This window comes from Podarcis melisellensis (assembly GCF_964234715.1).
Source record: "Podarcis melisellensis genome assembly, chromosome: 3".
Taxonomy (NCBI): Eukaryota; Metazoa; Chordata; class Lepidosauria; order Squamata; family Lacertidae; genus Podarcis; species Podarcis melisellensis.
Window position 1 is genome coordinate 56,815,887 of NC_138530.1, and position 18,458 is coordinate 56,834,344.

The 18,458-nt window shown below is 42.8% G+C and overlaps 1 protein-coding gene and 1 long non-coding RNA gene across 7 annotated transcripts; one reads left to right on the plus strand and one right to left on the minus strand.

Moving 5' to 3' along the window:
* The first annotated feature begins 1,808 nt into the window (after nucleotides 1-1,808).
* Nucleotides 1,809-15,899, plus strand: ZC3H12D (zinc finger CCCH-type containing 12D). 2 transcript variants are annotated; one of them, XM_081905178.1, is made up of 6 exons: nucleotides 1,809-1,946; nucleotides 5,921-6,341; nucleotides 8,938-9,077; nucleotides 10,632-10,866; nucleotides 11,238-11,344; nucleotides 12,905-14,533. In XM_081905178.1, exons 2-6 carry the CDS (start codon nucleotides 6,040-6,042, stop codon nucleotides 13,933-13,935), a joined length of 1,815 nt encoding a protein of 604 aa, XP_081761304.1. In that variant the 5' UTR covers nucleotides 1,809-1,946; nucleotides 5,921-6,039; the 3' UTR covers nucleotides 13,936-14,533. The 2 variants fall into 2 exon arrangements, with proteins under 2 accessions (XP_081761304.1, XP_081761305.1); XM_081905179.1 differs by lacking the exon at nucleotides 1,809-1,946 and adding an exon at nucleotides 5,088-5,310 and having other exon boundaries at nucleotides 12,905-15,899.
* LOC309366553 lies at nucleotides 1,945-18,246 on the minus strand. 5 transcript variants are annotated; one of them, XR_014166763.1, is made up of 4 exons: nucleotides 17,915-18,246; nucleotides 9,392-9,513; nucleotides 7,972-8,048; nucleotides 1,945-2,319 (listed from the first exon to the last, which is right to left on the minus strand). It is a non-coding gene; the product is annotated as an uncharacterized lncRNA (long non-coding RNA). The 5 variants fall into 5 exon arrangements; XR_014166765.1 differs by lacking the exon at nucleotides 17,915-18,246 and adding an exon at nucleotides 17,279-17,898; XR_014166762.1 differs by lacking the exon at nucleotides 9,392-9,513.
* Between the last annotated feature and the right edge of the window lie 212 nt (nucleotides 18,247-18,458).

The window sequence follows — 18,458 nt, forward strand, 5'->3', positions numbered from 1 at the left end:
AGCTTCCCATGCATGACAGACAGTTCCTACCTATTAAAGAGAGAACTGTTTTTAGCATTCTAGACCAGACTTCCCCAACCTACTGTCTTCCAGATGTTTTTGGACTACAACACCAAGACAGCGTGGTATAGTGGTGGACTCGTAATCTGGTGAACCGGGTTCGCTTCCCCGCTCCTCCACATGCAGCTGCTGTGTACCTTGGGCTAGTCACACTTCTCTGAAGTCTCTCAGCCCCACTCACCTCACAGAGTGTTTGTTGTGGGGGAGGGAGGGAAAGGAGATGGTTAGCCACTTTGAGACTCCTTAAAGGGAGTGAAAAGTGGGATATCAAGTCCAGACTCCCCTTCTTCTTCTTCATCTCTGACCTTTCGCCTTCCTGCGTAAGGTTGGTGGGAGCTGGGAATCCAGAACATTTGGGTGGTACCAAGACACAAACAAACGTTTCCAGAAACCATTGCACTCGTTCCCCTCAATGCCTTTCTCCTAAAGATCTCTTTTTTGAACTGGAGGGGAAGACTCGCACATCAGTTTACACTCAGATAACACAAAAATGTTAAAACGCTTAAAACTGAAACAGATTTATCAGGGCAGTCTAGCAGCTAAAAGTCTTCACCTGCCAACTGCCTGCCTAAGCAGACTGGTTTTCTGCCATGTCCTTAACTAGCAGCAGCAAAGGGAGCTGGTGGGTTTTCCTTCAGTGGGAGTTCCAAAAGGGGCTTAATGCACTTCTTCATGAGAAACCAAACCAGCTTAATGCTAGGCCATGACATTTGTAGGGGCTAGGTGTGCACAAGTTAATTTTGCTTCCAAAGTACTGAAATATTCACAATTCCATTTCAAAATATCTTGTAAGGTTTCTCATTTTGCAGCACACTGAAGCCTGGGTTCTTCCACCACTTGATTGCTTCCAACATCTGGGATCCACAGGACTATGCAGTGAGTTTACACAGCTTCTGATATTGCTAGCTGTGGACCTCTTCTTTTCCTCTTGGAGAGTATAGAAAGTGGTCTGTGACCAGTTTTTGTTTTTTAAAGAGGTGCATACTCTAAGGTGCATGGCTATATCTGTAGTGGAGAGCTCTCAATAGTAATAGAAAAAAACAGTGTTAGAAACAGAGATATGAAAGCTAGGAGCTAAATGGCACCTTAAATCTAGGTTATTGGCACAACAGAATGTCTAGGTGCGCTTTTTTATAACAAGAATACAAAGCTGAAAATGAGTGAACTGCAGCTAAAATCTTATGTTTATTTTTCACATAGTCTAGTCCTCCTGCCCACCCCCTTATATTCTTAAGAGGGTCTCTTCTCTAGTCTTCATAGAGTAGCTGGAAGTGGGGAGGCAGAAAAAGCTCCTCCTTTCCTTCCACTCTGCAGTTTTAATCTGAAATCTTAGGTGCAGTACTGCACCCAGAGCTCAGAAACCACTCACACTAATGAAATTCCTTGTCACAAAAGGCGCCTAGAACAATGGGAGTTTCAAACACTGGGGAAAAACCACGTTTACCATTTTAATTGAATGCTCGAACACAATCAATGAAAAGTTTTTTGTGACACAAAATTCTGTATATGCTTACGCTAAGAAAGGTTCCAATAAAAAATAACATGCTTTTATAAACCATATCTGTACTTATCACCAAATGGCTATGGCCTTTGTCCTGACACACCCCTCTCCTTGTCTCATTTTGCAAAAGCAAAGTCTAATGAGTTAAATTTTATGAGATGTCCAATTAAGGAAGTGAAAATGTTCCCATGAAATGAGTTGTAGTTTGCACATTGCACTTTCAGTTGGCACCAATAACAATGCGCCTTGAAAAACAGGCAGCATTTCCTGGAGTGCACAGAATTGCAAATGGACTGTAGCCTGCTGAATGAGCTGCTGGATAACAGCGATGGCCCATCCAGCCTCACATTTCTCTGGTCACTGAGGGAAGGCATTGCACTTCATTGTGAGTACCAACTATTTTTTTCAACATGTTTAGCAAATGCACTTGGATGGGTTAGCGAAGCAAAACAGAGCTTAATGTGAACCAGGGTTTGGACTTTGCCCCACTTGTACTGTTTGCCACATATGTTTCCTGCCCTTCCAATATAATCCTTGCAAGCATAGGCAGAGTGCTTTTTACCACTGAGTCGTAGGGAATTGGGGATGAGGTTCTGTAGGTCAAAAGGTCCATCTTCAAGGCACTGTTCCGTCTTGAAGGATTCAAAACTGCATCCTCGTTGCGTGCCATGTCCTTTGGATAACATTACTTCTGATCAGAAAGCTCTTGCTGAAACATATAGGAGGCAAAACCAAATTGTGGCTTTGCACACTTTCAACTGCAAGGGAAAACAGAAAGTGAGAGATACTCATATTTACTTTGCCTGCCTGTAACCTGTGGCATTGTGCCATCGGCAGCTACTGTTCATTAAAACTAGGAGCTAGATTAATAAAAGGGGGAGAGTTTCACCTCAAAGTGTGATGTTGCTGTTGTATTATGCAGCACTATCTACAGTAACTTGAATGTATGCATACACCCACACACCCCATGCATTTTAACCAGGAACTTACCTCATTTTCAACAGAAAGGAAGAAAACACTGATGGGAGAGCCAAGGATAGGAAATGGCCATAGAAAGTAACCATTTCTAAGTGGATAGCCATGTTAGGCTGTTGTGGACCAAAAAAAAAAAAAGGGGTGTAGCACCATAAAAGTTAACACTTTTATTATTATGGCATAACCCTTGATGGGCAAAAGTGTAAAACTTGAGATCTTCATAATCAACAGTAATTGGTAATTGTTTCAGTTAATCTGTCCACCCCCTCACTTCACCACCAGCTTGACTGATACATCCTCAATATTAAACATTTATTCTTGCACAGATTGATGTCCCCAATTCAAAGTAATTTTTAAGCAGTTTGAAGTTCCTCTTGACTGATTGGACTGAGTGCTGTCTCAATCACAGCACACACAAACCTAAGCATGGCATTAGGTTTCCCACAGCTCGCCCTCTCCCACATCCCAAGGCTCCAGGTGGGGGGGGGGAAGGTTGACCAGCTTATCCTGGCAGACAGGTGAATCAATTAGATAAAGGCAGAGGCAGAGCATATGCTCGCGCTGCACAGGGCAGGGCGCGCTCCCAAGGGGGGCGGGGGGCGACGGGTGCCCTCCCACACGCCACAGTTCAGGCAGGAGAGTGGCAGGGAAGCTGTTGCTCACTCTGCTCCTGCTCTCTGCAACTGGGTCAGCCATGACCTGGCAACAGAGCTGCTGCAGCCAGGTGCAGCTCGCCACGGCTGAGGAGGGCTGCTCTCTGCTGCTGGGTCAGAAGAGCTGCTGCTGCTGGGAATGAGGTTTGCTGCCCACTCACCTGCCATTTTGTCACTCCTCTCAGTCATGACACCTGAGGCGGGCTGCACTCACTGCAGCCCCCTTCCTAAGACTCTAGATAATGGGAAAGGGAGTGTAAAATGCTGAGTGAGCAATGCCTATTATGCCCCCAAGGCCAGTTGCATGCCCAGTGGAAGCATTTTTATCCATTTTGGTTCATTCTTTAAATGAGGCAGCTTTTTCTCCAAGGGCTGGAGCAGAGCTGGATGGATTCAGCTCCTCTGCAGTTAGTAATGTGTAGAGGTGCACACACCCGTTGCTATTAGGCACGTGTTAGAAGCCAGGTAGTGAGCTGAGCAGTCTGGTAGCTCTTCCCCCTGCTAGGCTCCGGTTTTGTGCTGGAAACACTACAGGCCAGAAGGAAACCACAGCACACAGCTCGCGTGTGCAAGCCTCTTTGCAAAGAAGATAAGGAGCTCACCCTTTCTGTGTCATTTTGAAGTTGCTTTGGCAACATCTGATGTACTGTTGCAGCTGCTGGCCTAAATCAGACGTCATCCTTTGTCAGAATTGTCAAACAACAACAACAACAACCCTCGAACATTGGGGAGCATGTTTGGTGAAGATACAAGCAGGGCAATGACCCTGTGAATGGTGCTCTGAAAGTGATTGTAGGTCAGTGCAGACATTAGCAGCAATGGCAACCGCCCAATGTAAATAGCAGCTTCAGGGGATTTATATGCATTGGGCAGCTGCCATTGCTGCTGGTGCAACCCACCTGCTGGCTGGGGTTTTTTTAGACCCCCCCACCAAACCCTAATGCCTCCCCTACTCAAGGTTGCTATTTTAAAAAGAAAAATCAGACCTGCAAGGTCAAAATACGCATTTAACATGTAGTTTGGCTCTCACCCTGTGAGGCTGCCATTTGATAAAGCCTTTGAATAAGTAGCTGCAATCGCTATTAGTGTTTAGTTATGCCAGTGTTTCCCAAACTTGGGTCTGTTTTTGATCTACTCCCACCAGCCCTAGCTAGCAGGACCAGTGGTCAGCGTTGATGGGAACTGTAGTTCAAAAAAAAAGCTGGAGAGAGACCAAAGTTTGGGAAACACTGAGTTATACAATACCTAGAGGTAGGTATTACATACCATATTTTTCCATGTATAAGACACCCCCATGTATAAGACGCCCTCTATTTTTAGGGACTCCAAATTAAGAAAACACCCCTCAGCACTACCTGTGTATAAGATGAGCCCCAGTTTTCTTTTCATTGTCTATTAAATCTTTCTGTTGCTGGTGAGACAAATCTCCAAGATGATGCTGAACAGACAGAATTGCAGTGGCTTCCCCAGAGTGACTCTAGGGCACAATGGCACCACCGTAGCAGCCTGAATTCCATGATAATGCTGGACCCCATCATACAGGTGTTTCCCCCTCAGTCACAAAGCATTGCAGCTGATGAGATTGGGGTGCATGGTGGCATCATTTGGAGGTAAATCCGCTGCCCCCCCAAAATGCCACAAGTAAAGTATTTATCCTGTTTCATAACCTCATCCCTTCCAATTATGAACAGTGGTAGTCATACAAAAAAAAACAACAACCAAAAAATCCAGCACAGACCAGACATCCTCAAAGAAACTGAATAACCACAACAAGCTGGGCAGAATTTGTTTTTGTTTTTCAATGCTTAAAAGATTTGTTAATTACTAAGCACTTGCGGCATTTGAAGCCGCTTCACAAACTAAGAGAGATGATATCTGTATTTTACTAACCACACTGCAGAAGTGCAATCCCTCAGTTACGTTGTTTTGGGATGTTACAATCAGAGATAAGCCTGAGCTGCTTGTGCGTATGCACATATGTATAGGCTTGTGCATACGTCACTCTTGCACACCTATTTAGGAACATACCTGCTGTTCTGACGAATATTGGTTGTCCAGAGGGTATATTTAATAAGAGATCATTTGTGCTCAGAATATCAGAAGAAAGGCTGGAGTCTTTTGGTAAGTCAAAGGCAGCTGATATGAACTGAGCTCTGTGCAGCAAGGGTTCTCAAATGTCCTCATGAGCTTTTCTTAACAGAAAACTAAACCTTATGGCCTCCCTTTTGGCCTTAGAAAGGCAACTTACTGTTCATTCTTCTCAAGGTGCAAATTACTCCTCCCTAGTATTAGGAAAAAGGGGGCTGAAGTCTCTAAGAACAGGAATATTTTGGAACTCTGCATCATTTAATCCACATAAAATGTGCATATTTGCACCAGTCAGGAATATCTGTTAGCTCAACAGCAAGCTAGCAACAGGAGGGACACATAAAATAGAATATTTTATTTTTAAAAGTTTAATTGATATATTAATGTTACTTGCAAAATCCTGCCAACATACTGATGTAACTACTTGTTTATTATAATTTATAAAAACACTGTCTTTTTAAGAAAGCATACATCAATAAATGGAGGGAATCAGACAAGCGTTCTCCAAGTCCATGACAGCTGCTTATTATCCATTAAATGATACATGGTTCATACTTTGAAGACTAAGGAAGGTTGCTATCTTTAGTATTTGCTAAACAACAAATCACTAAATGAGTGTTTTCCTTTTGTTTCCTCTCTAAAGCTGAACTGGCTGCGTTGGACCATTGACTGGAAGTCTGCCATCAAACAAGCACACACGAAACCACAGGAGGGTCTCCATTTTTAAAGTGCCCCTGAGAGTTTCCTATCTTTGGAGAAGAAATGGAAGCGCAACAGAGCAAGCTGGAATTTTTCCACAAGTTGGGCTATGGAAAGGAGCAAGTCCGCCAAGTGCTGGAGAAACTAGGTCAAGACGCCTCAGAGAACGATTTGCTACAAGAGTTGGTTCAGGCAGGCAGCAGGCCTCAGGAGCCTGAGAACTGGACGCCAAGTTTTCACCCCACCCCTCCTGCCCATGGATCATGCAGGCCTTTGCCACTTTCCAGACAGTCTACTGAGGAAGGAAATGATCCCTCCAGTGTCTTGAGAGCTATTGTGATTGATGGCAGCAATGTTGCTATGAGGCAAGCATCTTTTTCATTTTGTTATCTCGGCGACTTCTCTGTTTCTTAAGCTTGCCCTGTGGTGCAAGCCAAACCTTGTCCGTAGATATAAGATGGGACACCTGAGGTATGGGAAATGCACTATGGCAGGGGCGTCAAACTCAAATTCATCGGGGGCCGCATCAGCAGTTTAGAACGGCCGGCGCCGCTAGAGGGCAGATGTTCTCTGGCTTGTAGGCTGCCGCGCATGTGCTGAAGAGGCGGCTTTCTTGTGTCCAAAAAAAAAAAAGCGAGAATAAAAGGTGAAGGCTGGCGGGCCGGATTCGGCCCACGGGCCTTCTGTTTGACACCCGTGCACTATGGGGTTCAGAGGAGCATCACCCCCATTTCCAAGTGAACCGAATAACTGATTTGCATCATGTTTGGAGCGACGAGAGTGAGGTGATCTGAAAGTTCTTCTCTTGGGGTGGTTGATCGATGATGGCATATTCATACAAGCATGTGCCATCAAGCAAGAGATAAGCATGCATGTGTGAACTATCCCATTTGCCTCATTTTCCCAAACTGGCATGCATCTCATCTCTCTCATCCCTTTAAAGTAAGCCATGCAGAAGTTTGCACATGAGGAAGTTGCTGTGCCGCTGACTGCTTTGATGCAAAATTATGTTCTCCAGAAGGAGATAAGAGTTATTTGTTATGGTAACAGGCCTCTATACAAACGGCCGGCTGCCTGATGATAAAGCCAGAGGTTGGTTGATGGTGACAGGGAAAAGCTGCAAGAGCTGCATTTAAGGGGAAATGTGAAGAGAGGGACAAACAGATTGGCTTGGCTGTGTCTGCATATTAAGCACACATGCAACCAATCTCTTTAGCATGCTAGAATTCTGCTTCCCAAACAGGAACTCCCTAAGAGGTATATCTCATCTACAGACTTAAATTACAGCATAATCCTAACCATGTCTACTCAGAAGTCAATCCTTCTGAATTCAGTGCAGACTAGCAGGGTTAGGCTTGCAACCTTAGTTCAACAATGATGCCAATTTCCCAAGGATTCCTAGGAATTGCAGTTCTATAAAGTGGACTGGGGATCCCTAACAAAGAAACCGCAACACTTGCTCCAAACTACAATCTCCATGATTCTTTTGAGAAAGCTTGGCAGCACAATTGGCATATAATGGATATTAATTTTAATTTTTTATGGCTAAGTATTCATTTACTCCTTAATTATGCAGATTTTGGCTGTGTCTGCACATCATAATAGACCATAAACCATGGCTTACTGTTCATGAGCCACTTAGCTCCTTCCTGTATTGCTGCATTCATGATACTATAGCACATGAACTGGGCCACTGTGACTTCTGTTTCAGCTACCAACAACCTGCCCCTGTAGTATCGCTGTTAGAGCCACAAACTCCACTACTGGCTTCCCACTATTAACACTTTCCATTTTGCCTTGTCCTTTTTATATATCTTGTGATGGCTGTTAAATGATCAAATATCCAGGGACAGGAAGCCCTAAAGCAGTTCGTGCCCTCCAAATATTTTGGACTAGGTTGGATACTGTTGCCCTAAACTAAATTAAACTTCTTTGTTTTCATACTCAACAGGCTCCTGAAAGATTAAACAAATGCCAATAAAATCAATGACTCACCTCTTTTTATCCTGGTAAACAACTGCAAGGTTTCTTTCTTTTGTGGGTGAAGTTCAGTTTCAGATAAACTCACAGACCTGCGTATGAGAGTCAATGATTTTAGAATTGTTCCTATAGGTAGGCAAGGGAAACAACCTAGGACAACAATCCTGGGGGTGGCAACTCTATGATCATGCAGAATCTCTTTGATAGAGAGGTAATAAGGATGCTGGCTTAGATTAGCATTTAAGTCTGGTGACCATAAAGTCCAGTGCACCTGGCCTGGGAGAGCACGGCCCTTACTGAATCCAGTCAAAAAAGCAACTGAATAGACTCTTGGGCTGTGGCATTGTTTAGGGTGTTTTGTTGGGATTTTTGTTGTTGTTGTTGATGTTAATTTTTGTTTTTAGATCTCATTATGATTTATGTGGGAAATTGTTGAATTTGGTTGTACACTTAATGATGTGTTGTTTGTCACTTTTTGTTATGTTTCTAATTATGTAAATTTTGTCATGTTGTCAGCCACCTTGAGCATCATTTTAACTATGGAAAGACATCATACAAATTAAATGATGATGATGGTAGAGGCTGAAGTAAAATTACTTTAGAAATTTCTTTCATCCCTGTACTGTACTTGGTTCCATGCCTTGCCTATTTAATATCCTTGCCTATTTAATTTCCTCCATCTACATATATTTCTGAGCTGATTTGCCGTGATAAAGAATCTAGCTCTGACTCATCAATCTCCAAGGTGACTTCTGAACAGCAGGGGCATAGAAGGGAAGGAAACAGTCAGCAATAATAGCTGCCTCTGCCCTCACATTTTCATGAGACATACCTACAGAATATCAATGATACAAAATACTAGAACACATGTAAACTGAGCAGATATCATAGGCAGAAACTGTCAAAAAGCAGCAAGACTTTCTGACCCTAAAACATGCTTCCTTTCTCTCAGTCTCTCTGTCTTTTCTTTTTTTTTTCCAGTCATGGAAATAAGGAAGTGTTTTCATGCTTGGGAATTCAGCTGGTGGTGGACTGGTTCAAACAGAGAGGTCATCAATATATCAAGGTCTTTGTCCCATCATGGAGAAAGGAACCAAGCCGATTTGATAACCCCATTACAGGTAGGCATGCCTCCCGTACATATTTTAGATATAAAAGCTTGCAAAATATTAGGTCACCATTTTGGCTCCTAGTTCAGATACATCCCACAGGAGTTGGTGCAAACAGGTGTGCTTTGGAAAACTCTGCCAAGGCTGGTCTAGGAGAATAAGATGGGCAAAATAGAGTAGATACAACTGAATTATTTTCTGTTATAAACACAGACTTTGATGTACGGTATTTAAATATTTTTCTTTCAAATCTTTGCTGTATTGCTTAAAGAGTGCAAGAGAGCCAATCACTTTCATTCTGTCTCCCCAACAAAAATGTCTCCTACAAATAGCCTGGCATCTTTTTCTGCCTTGTGTTTCTATCACTAATATTGAGATGTACGAGACTCCAGGTAAATGGCTAGGGTTAGCAGCTCATGAATGAAAACATCCCTTCTTCCCTCTGGCACTGGTAAAAAGAAAAAAGAAAGAATATCACATTAATAATTCACATGGATGTTGCAGGTACTCAATAGCTAACACATTAACTAATAACATGAAAACATTAAAGGATGGTTATGGAGGAAGTGATTTTTAGACTACAGAGTGACAAGGGAACCAAGGGCCACATTTCCTCATGGACAATCTTCCTGGGGCCACATGCCAGTAGTGGGTTAGTCCAGAAGAAGAAGTCTCAGAGCAACCGATGTGACTCTTGCACAGCCCAAAACAATATGTTTCTACAAACATACACAAAAACACTTAAGGAAGGTGAAGGTTATGGCTGGAGGAGAATTTCAAGAGCCAGAAAGAGAAGCCAGGAGGGTTGTACAGTATTTGATTCATGAGCTGAAGATCCTCACCCATGTCAGTGGCATTTGTTTCAACCTATCTGTCTATGCTTATCCCTGTAGAAATTAATTCCAACTCATAGTGGAATGTTATGCTTCCCAAAGTTAAGGTCTACTCTACTATGTGAACAGCAAACTATTTTTTAGATTTATATGCATCATCCTCAACTGCACCACTGTAATTCACCTAGTTCTCTTCCCGTCTGTTCCATAAACTGATGACCTGCTTTATTGTCTTGGGACCACAAGCCAACTCACTCTAGTGAAAGGTGATAATGTAGACCTGAATTGTGCTTATTAACTGGTAGATCAGATCACTGATTGTGCAGATTAGAGCAGAGCTCAGGTATTAATCCACCATTTTACTCTGATGACATCACTCCTACCACAAGCCAACTTGAGCTCTTGATTGGTCCAGTTTATTAAGTGCTGAACATGCAAAATCCACATTGTGGAGTTCTGGCCCTCTTTAAATTTAATCAAGTAATTTACAGACCAGTTCACATTCCAGTTACACTGAAATCAATGGAATTAAAATGGATTGAATCCAAATAATTAAATTAAATTTGAGCAGCTGATTCTGCTGTTAGTTACTAATATAGTGACTTGAATGGAGAAACCTTTAAGCACATTTTTGAGGATTCCCTGCATGATTTGTGGTGGTGTTCTTATTCCAAACTTCTGTTTGGGATATTCTTTTTTATTTGTTTAATTCACTTCTCTTATTTTTACATAGATCAGCATGTTCTTGAAAAACTTGCAAAGGAAGCAATTCTTGTGTACACACCATCCCGCAGAATGAAAGGCAAAAGGCTGGTATGCTATGATGATCGGTACATAATTAAACTGGCGTATGAGCAAGATGGAATCATTGTTTCCAACGATAACTTTCGGGACCTGCAGAATGAAAATCCTGAGTGGAAATGGTTCATTGAACAGCGACTACTGATGTACTCCTTTGTCAATGACAAGTAAGAAACTGGCCTGTTTGCAAATATTATTTCACCTTGGGTCACGTATCTGAGTGAAACTGAACCTTAGTATGGTCAGTTGCAGTTCTCAATACATTAAGGGGGGAAAGTACTTAGCTTTTTGTAACCTTGGCCATAACCAAAAAAGTAACTTAATTGTATGTAGCTATGTTGCCACAGATTGTTAATTCTGCCCATTTTTTATCTAGTTAATACAGCTAGATATAAGATGCTACCTATCTTCCCATCAGTGGAGGAACTGTGTACATGTTGCAAATCTTTTTTGCTAAGAATCCCTTCAGTAAACTTAAAATACAATTCAGAAAATATGGTGATGTTTGTCCAATAAACTGTGATCATTTCCTTTTTAGATTTATGCCTCCTGATGATCCCTTAGGCCGGCATGGACCCTCTCTTGACAGCTTTCTCAGCAAAATGCCACAGATTCCCGAGCCAAAATGGCAGCTCTGTCCTTATGGTAGGTTTTGTTTAATGCCATACACAGTTTTATCTGCCTCCCTAGTGGGATCCACAGGGAGATTAACTTGAGGCTCTAGAGAAAGAACCAAGACATGAGTGTTATTCAGACATTCCAATCTCTCATACAACCAAGGAGAGCAGATGTATACACGCTTGCTCCACTCAAGTTGGAGAGAAATTCCAAAGTGGGGAAACTTCCCTACTCATGTAGACGCCACACATTATTTTTGTCTCCATTGCAGACATTTGCCTCCAATTTGTGGAGAATGATGAAAAAAGCAGTGGGGAAATGCACCTAGTGTGCTCATCCCAGCTCTCCCTCATGCAATTCTAATTCCTCTGGTGGGTGATTCATGCACCTGCTTTTCATGTTTTCAGCGTAAAATCCAAATGGGGAACATGTGCATCAACCTCATGCAGAAATGCTCAGGCTCCCTCAACTTCCAGAGCTCACAAATATTTCAACAGAGGTGACAACAGAAGCACATAAAGCAGGTCTGCAAGCCACAACTTTTTGCCACCTTAAAAACAATTGCAAGTACTCCCCCATTTCATTGCAAAAGACAGCAGGTAGTATGTAATGTAATAGTTACTTTCCCCCACTCTAAATTTGTTTGTCTATTTAAAGTATTTTCACCCTGCTCTTCAGCCCCCCCAAAAAGACTCCTAGAGTGGGTTACAGAGGTCAATACTAAGACTGCAAGCCTGACAGTAACAATTACATAAAAGACAGGGCATAAAAAGAAATTTGTATTAAATTTGAATTAGTTTGGTGTTAATTTGTTAAAAATCAAAAATTAATTGGCAAAAGAGAAAGAAAATAAGCAGAGAGAACAAAAGAGTAGAGGAACATAACAAATTCAGACATTAGCTCTTAGTTCTAGATGTCAGCAGGTCATGGAGCTGGATCTAAGCACAGTGGAAGGTTCTGCGGCTTTCTCTCCCTCCAACGGCTCCTGTGATTGTTGCTGGTAACTGAAGGGAAGGCTCTCAGCTGGAGGGGTGCTAAAACTCAGTTGGAGGGGTTGCTAAAACTGCTGTTTTATCTCCTGCTGGTGACCTTCTAGTGAATCTCACCATACAGATTGAACACGGGGGTTTATTATTGAGCAAAGCATAATGATACGCTTCTGCATGTCTTCCAAGTGAAACAATAGCCTGTGGTTTGAAACCCACATTTCACATGTTGTACCTTCTTTGCATAGCAGGAATTACCACACAGTGTGAGAAATATACATGCCACATTCTCACTGCACATGCAAAACTATCCTCAAGTTAGGAGAAGCGTGCTGTTCTGGCAGTGGCCACAAAGGGGCTGAATGGCCCTTCTGATACAAAGCTGAAGTATCAGAATACTCTGGGCATACCCAGAGCAGCCAATGACATGAGTTTCTGGAAAACATACCATTCTCTCTTAATATTAATTGTTCTATAAACTGATAAGCTCAAAAGCATCCAACAGGCTTTTATCTACTGTGCAGGCATGCTTCCACGACCCTGTGTTGAATACCACTGAACATGTATTTAGCAAATTATCTGCTCCGTTTTCCCCCAACAGGCAAAAAATGCACATATGGCATCAAGTGCAAATATTACCACCCAGAAAGACTGACTTGGGACCATCGCTCTGTAGCTGATGAGCTCCGAGCTAAGACAAAGACCAACTCACTTGCTCAGAGGACAGAAGAAGAGAAGACAAGAGTAAACCCAGTAAAGAACAGAGATGGGAATACATCACATTTACCTGGTCTCACCGGTGGTAGTGTTATTGGCAGGAGAAGCTCAGCACACAGCTTGGCAACATTTCACAGTAATCCCCAACAGTGGGAAGGAGAAGACAACAGGGATGCAACAAGTGACTGGACAAACATACATCAAGACAACTGGCAGCCTGAATCAACTGAATTACAACAAGATCAGGCAGGGGCCATGTCAAAGCAACTGACTGCATTGTCTCTCAGTGCCAGCAAATACTCTGGAAATACTCTTGCTGGACCTGGTAAATATGAAGACATAGTGGGTGACCCACGTAGGGATCATTATCTCAAATACAACCAGACTTCATCTCTGTCTCCTCACAGTATGTGCTGGGATTGTCCTTGCTTACAAATATGTAATTTTCAAGGATGTTACAGAATGCAAACAGCAGCAGTGTCAGTCCCGACCTCACAAACACCTTCTAGTTTGCTAAGGGATGGCTTGAAGGACCAACATGAAGGACAACATAGCTCTATGGTTTCTTTGACTGAGTCGTTTTCAGGCTACAAGGATGGAGATATGAAATATCCTGGAAATCTGCAGACCAAATCTTACAACCCATTATTTTTTATGGATTCCAGCTCATTTAATGCACTAGACCATTACACACATCCTTCTGGTACTGAGGCCCAGCAGAATTTGACTCTGCAGTCACTTCCTAGAGAGCAAGCAAATGTCCAGCAAGCACAGTACTTTGGCTTCCCATATAATGTGGCAGAGCAAACTGTGTCCTCCTCCTACACCGATACTGTAGATGCGACACACTTAATGCCATTCGTTCAATGGCATGGGACCCTACATAGCAGATCTCCTAACAGAAAACCATGGTAAGGAGAAAGAGAGGAGTTGGTAATGCCCTATTCAAAGACTCCAGTATTCACCTTCATGCTCAATCTGAACAAGTCTCTCAGTGGAAAGTAGTATTTATATGCTGGCCTTGAGATTTGTTTGTATTCTACATCCCCTACCTTCCTCATGACTTCTCTTCTGCCATCATTGCAAGCAACATCCTGACCTTCACTCCCTCTAGCCAGTTTGTGTTCTCCTTTCCAGAGACTACTCACATGCCACACTTCCCAAAAAGCTTTTCCTAGATCAGTGTTCTTCAACCATGGATCCCCAGACTACAACTCCCAACATCCTTGACCATTGGCAAAACTGGCTGGGGATGTTTTGAATTGTAAACCAGTAACACCCAGAGACTTAAGGTTGAAGAACACTGTTCTAGATCACCACCACAACCTCCTCTGTTACAATCTGTTTAAATTCCAGTTAACCCCTTCTCCACAAACAAAGCCATCTTTCAGCTTTTTCTTATCTGTGTCCGAGGTCCGTATAGAGCTTATCCTTACCAAGGTTATACTGGTGTGATAAAGATGTGGATGAAAAATATATAGAGCTAAATATTTGAGGATGTGTTGTTGGGCAATGCTGATGGGGTGCAAGCCCATGCAGAGGGGCATGGGCAGCAGGGTACACTTTCCCCAGGCCTCGGGGGACCCTGCCAGGAACTGGTTGCTTTTTTTGTTTGAGTGTGTAACTTTATTCTAACAAGACTCCTGTCCTGGGCCTCAGACAAGCTCTGCATGGGCCTGCAGGTGGGGGCCCTCACTGGCATGTCCAAGTAATGTTTAGAAATGCACTTCAGTGTGCTTTGTATAGAATACACATGCTCAACTGGGCAAACAAGGTCCTGTCTGGATGCTCGTGTGGCATCTGTGACCAGAAGCATCTTTTGCCAACTTTGACTGGTGCTCCAGTTGTGGCATTTTGACATAGTTTGTAATGTCCAGGTTAGATTATTATAATGTAGTATATATCAGACTGCCTCTGAAATGGTTTTTTGAAACTGCAGCTGGTCCAAAATATAGTAGCAGCTCTTTTGCTCCATTTAAAAATGTTTTTATATATTCTTCTTGCATTGTTTTAGCAGTTTATGTATATGCTGCCTTGAAGACCAATTGGTAGAGGGGTGGGCTAGAAATCTTTTTAATTAAATAAACAAACCAGCAACACATCCCTTGTGTATTTCATTTGACTCAGATACTCTGAGATATATGGCGATAGATATATGTCAAAGTATCTCCATCTTTTAAAAAGCTTTTGAAATAGCTGGGGCTGTAGGGAGGAAAGCGATCCAGAATGGGACTGGACCACAGAGGAGATTAGGGGTAATTAACTCTCTCCCTTCACAGTGTGTCCTTACTAAAAACATAATAGCTTGGATTCAGCTAACCCATCGTTTGAACAGAAGCCAGCACAAGGGACACAGTCACAGGTCTCAATCCTGCCCCTTCCTCCATGACTAATATTGCAAAAACTTTGGAGAGAGATAGAGATGGTATCACACTTCTCAACACTTATGTGTATTTTTGTGCTAAAAGTCCAGTCAGAGGTTAATTTCTAATTGGGGGGGGGGGGCGGACATAACCAGAATGTTCAGTATAGCAATATATACAGACCTGGTTCACACAAGCCAAAACTAAACCATAGTTTATTAAGCAAACCATAAATCTCTGTTCATATGATCAAACAAACCTTGACTTGTTTTCCTTCCAGCTATTTTGTATTTCCCACCTGCTGTTGGATACAGAGGTTTGGAAAAGAGATTTTACTCTCTCATAGCATAGTTAGCACAATGAAGATTGCTCCAAGCACAATAAAACTGGGTTTGATTTACACCTGACTTCCTCCGCCTTTAAACAAATTGTCCCCACAAAAATACTTAGGCTAGAATAAATCATACTCTTAGCTTTGTAAATAAGTGAATATTTTACACACAGTTTCCAGAAGTTACAACAAACAAGTCTCCATTTGCTAGCAGTAAAATAAAGATGAAGGTTCAAAATGACTTAAAACCAAAGGTACTTTGTTTCCGTACAAAAATGATTGTGCTATCTTTAAATTAGCAAATATATAGGCTGTAAGATTTCCTTTTAAGTAGCATTTGCTGTGTTGGGAGCCAAGCTGCATGGCTCTTTATTTGCTTCTTCCAGGAAGAGGAGAAAGGGGGCGGGGTCAGATGCTGCTGAGAGCCTGCTAAGCCACACCCACTGGCAACCTGAGCTCAGGTTAACACTTTCATGCATACAAGACTTGATAAAGATGACACTGCTGTTAACACAGCTAGGGGGAACTACCAAGCATGGGAAGTGGTTTCATTTTTCAATCGTTCTTGGTTAGCATCTCTATACAGTAGCTTGAAGCCTGTTGGGGGGGGGGGGAGACGCCACACTTAAACCAGTTAAAGTACTGTTTGGATGCTAAGCCAACGTTAATGCCAGCAAGCCCACAACATATCATGATTTCTTTTAGTTAACAAACCACAGTTAAGGCACTGAGGCTTGGCTCACACATAATACCCAAGTTGATTAAGGGTTGTTTTAACCTTAGTTTACAGTTGCATGAAAAGCAGGCTATGGTAAGGTCAGCTAGAGGAGCATCTTTCCAACCTGTAGGCTGGGATCCAAAAGTGGGTCACAGCAGGGCCAGATTTACATACTGTATAAGCTAAACAAGCTATAGCTTCGGGCCCCAGTCTCTTGGGGGGCCCCCAAAAAATTAAAGAAAAACAAAACTGGATGTACATTTCCAAAATATAAGATAAAAAACAAATAAAATAAAACCTACATACAGCAACAGTGTTTTGTGTTGTGTAGGCTCCAATGATGTAAGCAATGGGCCCCCAATCATTTTAAGTTAGAGCTTAATAATTCTTTCACTATTAACATACTTCTTAATTGTATTTCAGTATTTATATACTTCTTCTTAATTGTATTTCAGTTCAACAATTACTTTGATAAAATACATATTTTGTTATGTGCAAACGGCTTTAGATACCTATTAGGCCCATAAATTACCATAGTATTTATCTTAAGGGAAATGCTGAAGTTGCCCTTTGGGGCGCCTAAGGGTCAATTTTTTTATAGTAGCCCAAATCTCAGTTGTATAGGTGTATGTATTTCTTTCAATTTTAACTCATGAGCTATTGCTGCAATCTGCTCCAATTGTATAGTTTATCTTTATGAACACTCTTTTTATTGTGTTATGTTATGTGAGCTGGTCTTTGACCGTAATCAATTATCTATCTACCATATAGCATATATTAAACACAAAAAACAGCGACAATTTGTTGTTGACAAAGGACAGCTGGACATATAAAGGGCCCCATTACCTTCAGTAGCTTAGGGCCTCATCAAACCTAAATCTGGCCTTGGGTCACAGGCACTGGTACAACACTGCCTGCCAGACGCTTGCCTTAAAAAGGGAAGTTTGGGAAGGGAAGGAGCAGCGGATCTACATCCCCACAAGCCCAGGTTCCTGCCACCTGCCGGAGAGCTGCAGCGAGGCCTCGCCCCTCTCGGCAGGGGCTGCAGATGCCTTTTGTTCTCATCTAGCGTGTTACAGACAGGTATGTACTATATTGACCTGACTATAGGCCCCACTTCCACAAAATATTCACATTAATATAGTAGGTACAGGGCGGGGGGGGGGTGTGCTTCGAAAGGAGAAGGGTGGCGATTGGGGAAGGGCGCTTGTTATTCTTCGCTGCTCCTCTTAGGTTTAAGGGTTTCAATTTTTCTCTTGTCTGGGAGGAGCAGAGGAGGCGCCCTGACAGGGAGGGCAGGCATGGCCAGGCCTACACTTTCATGCTTCAGGAACAAGCACGTGAACTCAGCGGGAAGACTCCTCTGCCCCGCCCCCTCCCCCAATTTCTGCCCATTTCCACAACTTTGCAAAAGGCCTTTCAGTAGCAGCAGCATGTCTTTCCCGCCTCCCCGCCCTTTTCCCTTGTGTTCGGTCTACTCACAGAGGCGTGCTGCATTTCTGCGCCTGCGCGCGGGTCTGGGAGTTCTTGGGGCGCCAGTCTCTTGCGAGCTTTCCTGCCTGCTCTCTTGGGAGCCGTTTTAGCTTAGCGGATCCCATTTTGGCGCTCAGTTACTAAATTAATCTTGACTACACCCGTAATTGCTTCTTTCCCTCCGCCAGTCCTTATTCAGTTGATTGCCAGCTCAACTAATTGCTCTTCGCTTATTGCAGTCAAACTGTTAAGTTTGTCTCGCTCTTCCCAGCTAGGGTTGGCACCTGTCCTGTATAATACAGGATCATCCCATATTTCACTGTAAAATGCTGCGTCCTGTATTGTTGGGAAAGCCACTTCCGGACCTGGCCAAGAGGTGGGGTTGCGGGCTTCACGCCCAGCCCACGTGAGTGGGGGCTGGTTTCAGCCCCGCGAGAAAGATTCTGGTGTCTGGTGTCTTTATTTATCCTTGGTGGGGGGGCGGGAATTCGCCACGCAACTACTGAACTATAGAATGTTTGATACCCATTTCTCATAGGATTCTAATATATGA

What these genes read in the sequence shown, in the direction of transcription:
- ZC3H12D (XM_081905178.1), top strand. Translation starts at nt 6,040, where the DNA reads ATGGAAGCGCAACAGAGCAAGCTGGAATTTTTCCACAAGTTGGGCTAT. An exon ending in GGCAGCAATGTTGCTATGAG is followed by an intron (nt 6,342 to 8,937) that starts GCAAGCATCTTT and finishes TTTTTTTTCCAG; the next exon opens with TCATGGAAATAAGGAAGTGT. An exon ending in ATTTGATAACCCCATTACAG is followed by an intron (nt 9,078 to 10,631) that starts GTAGGCATGCCT and finishes ATTTTTACATAG; the next exon opens with ATCAGCATGTTCTTGAAAAA.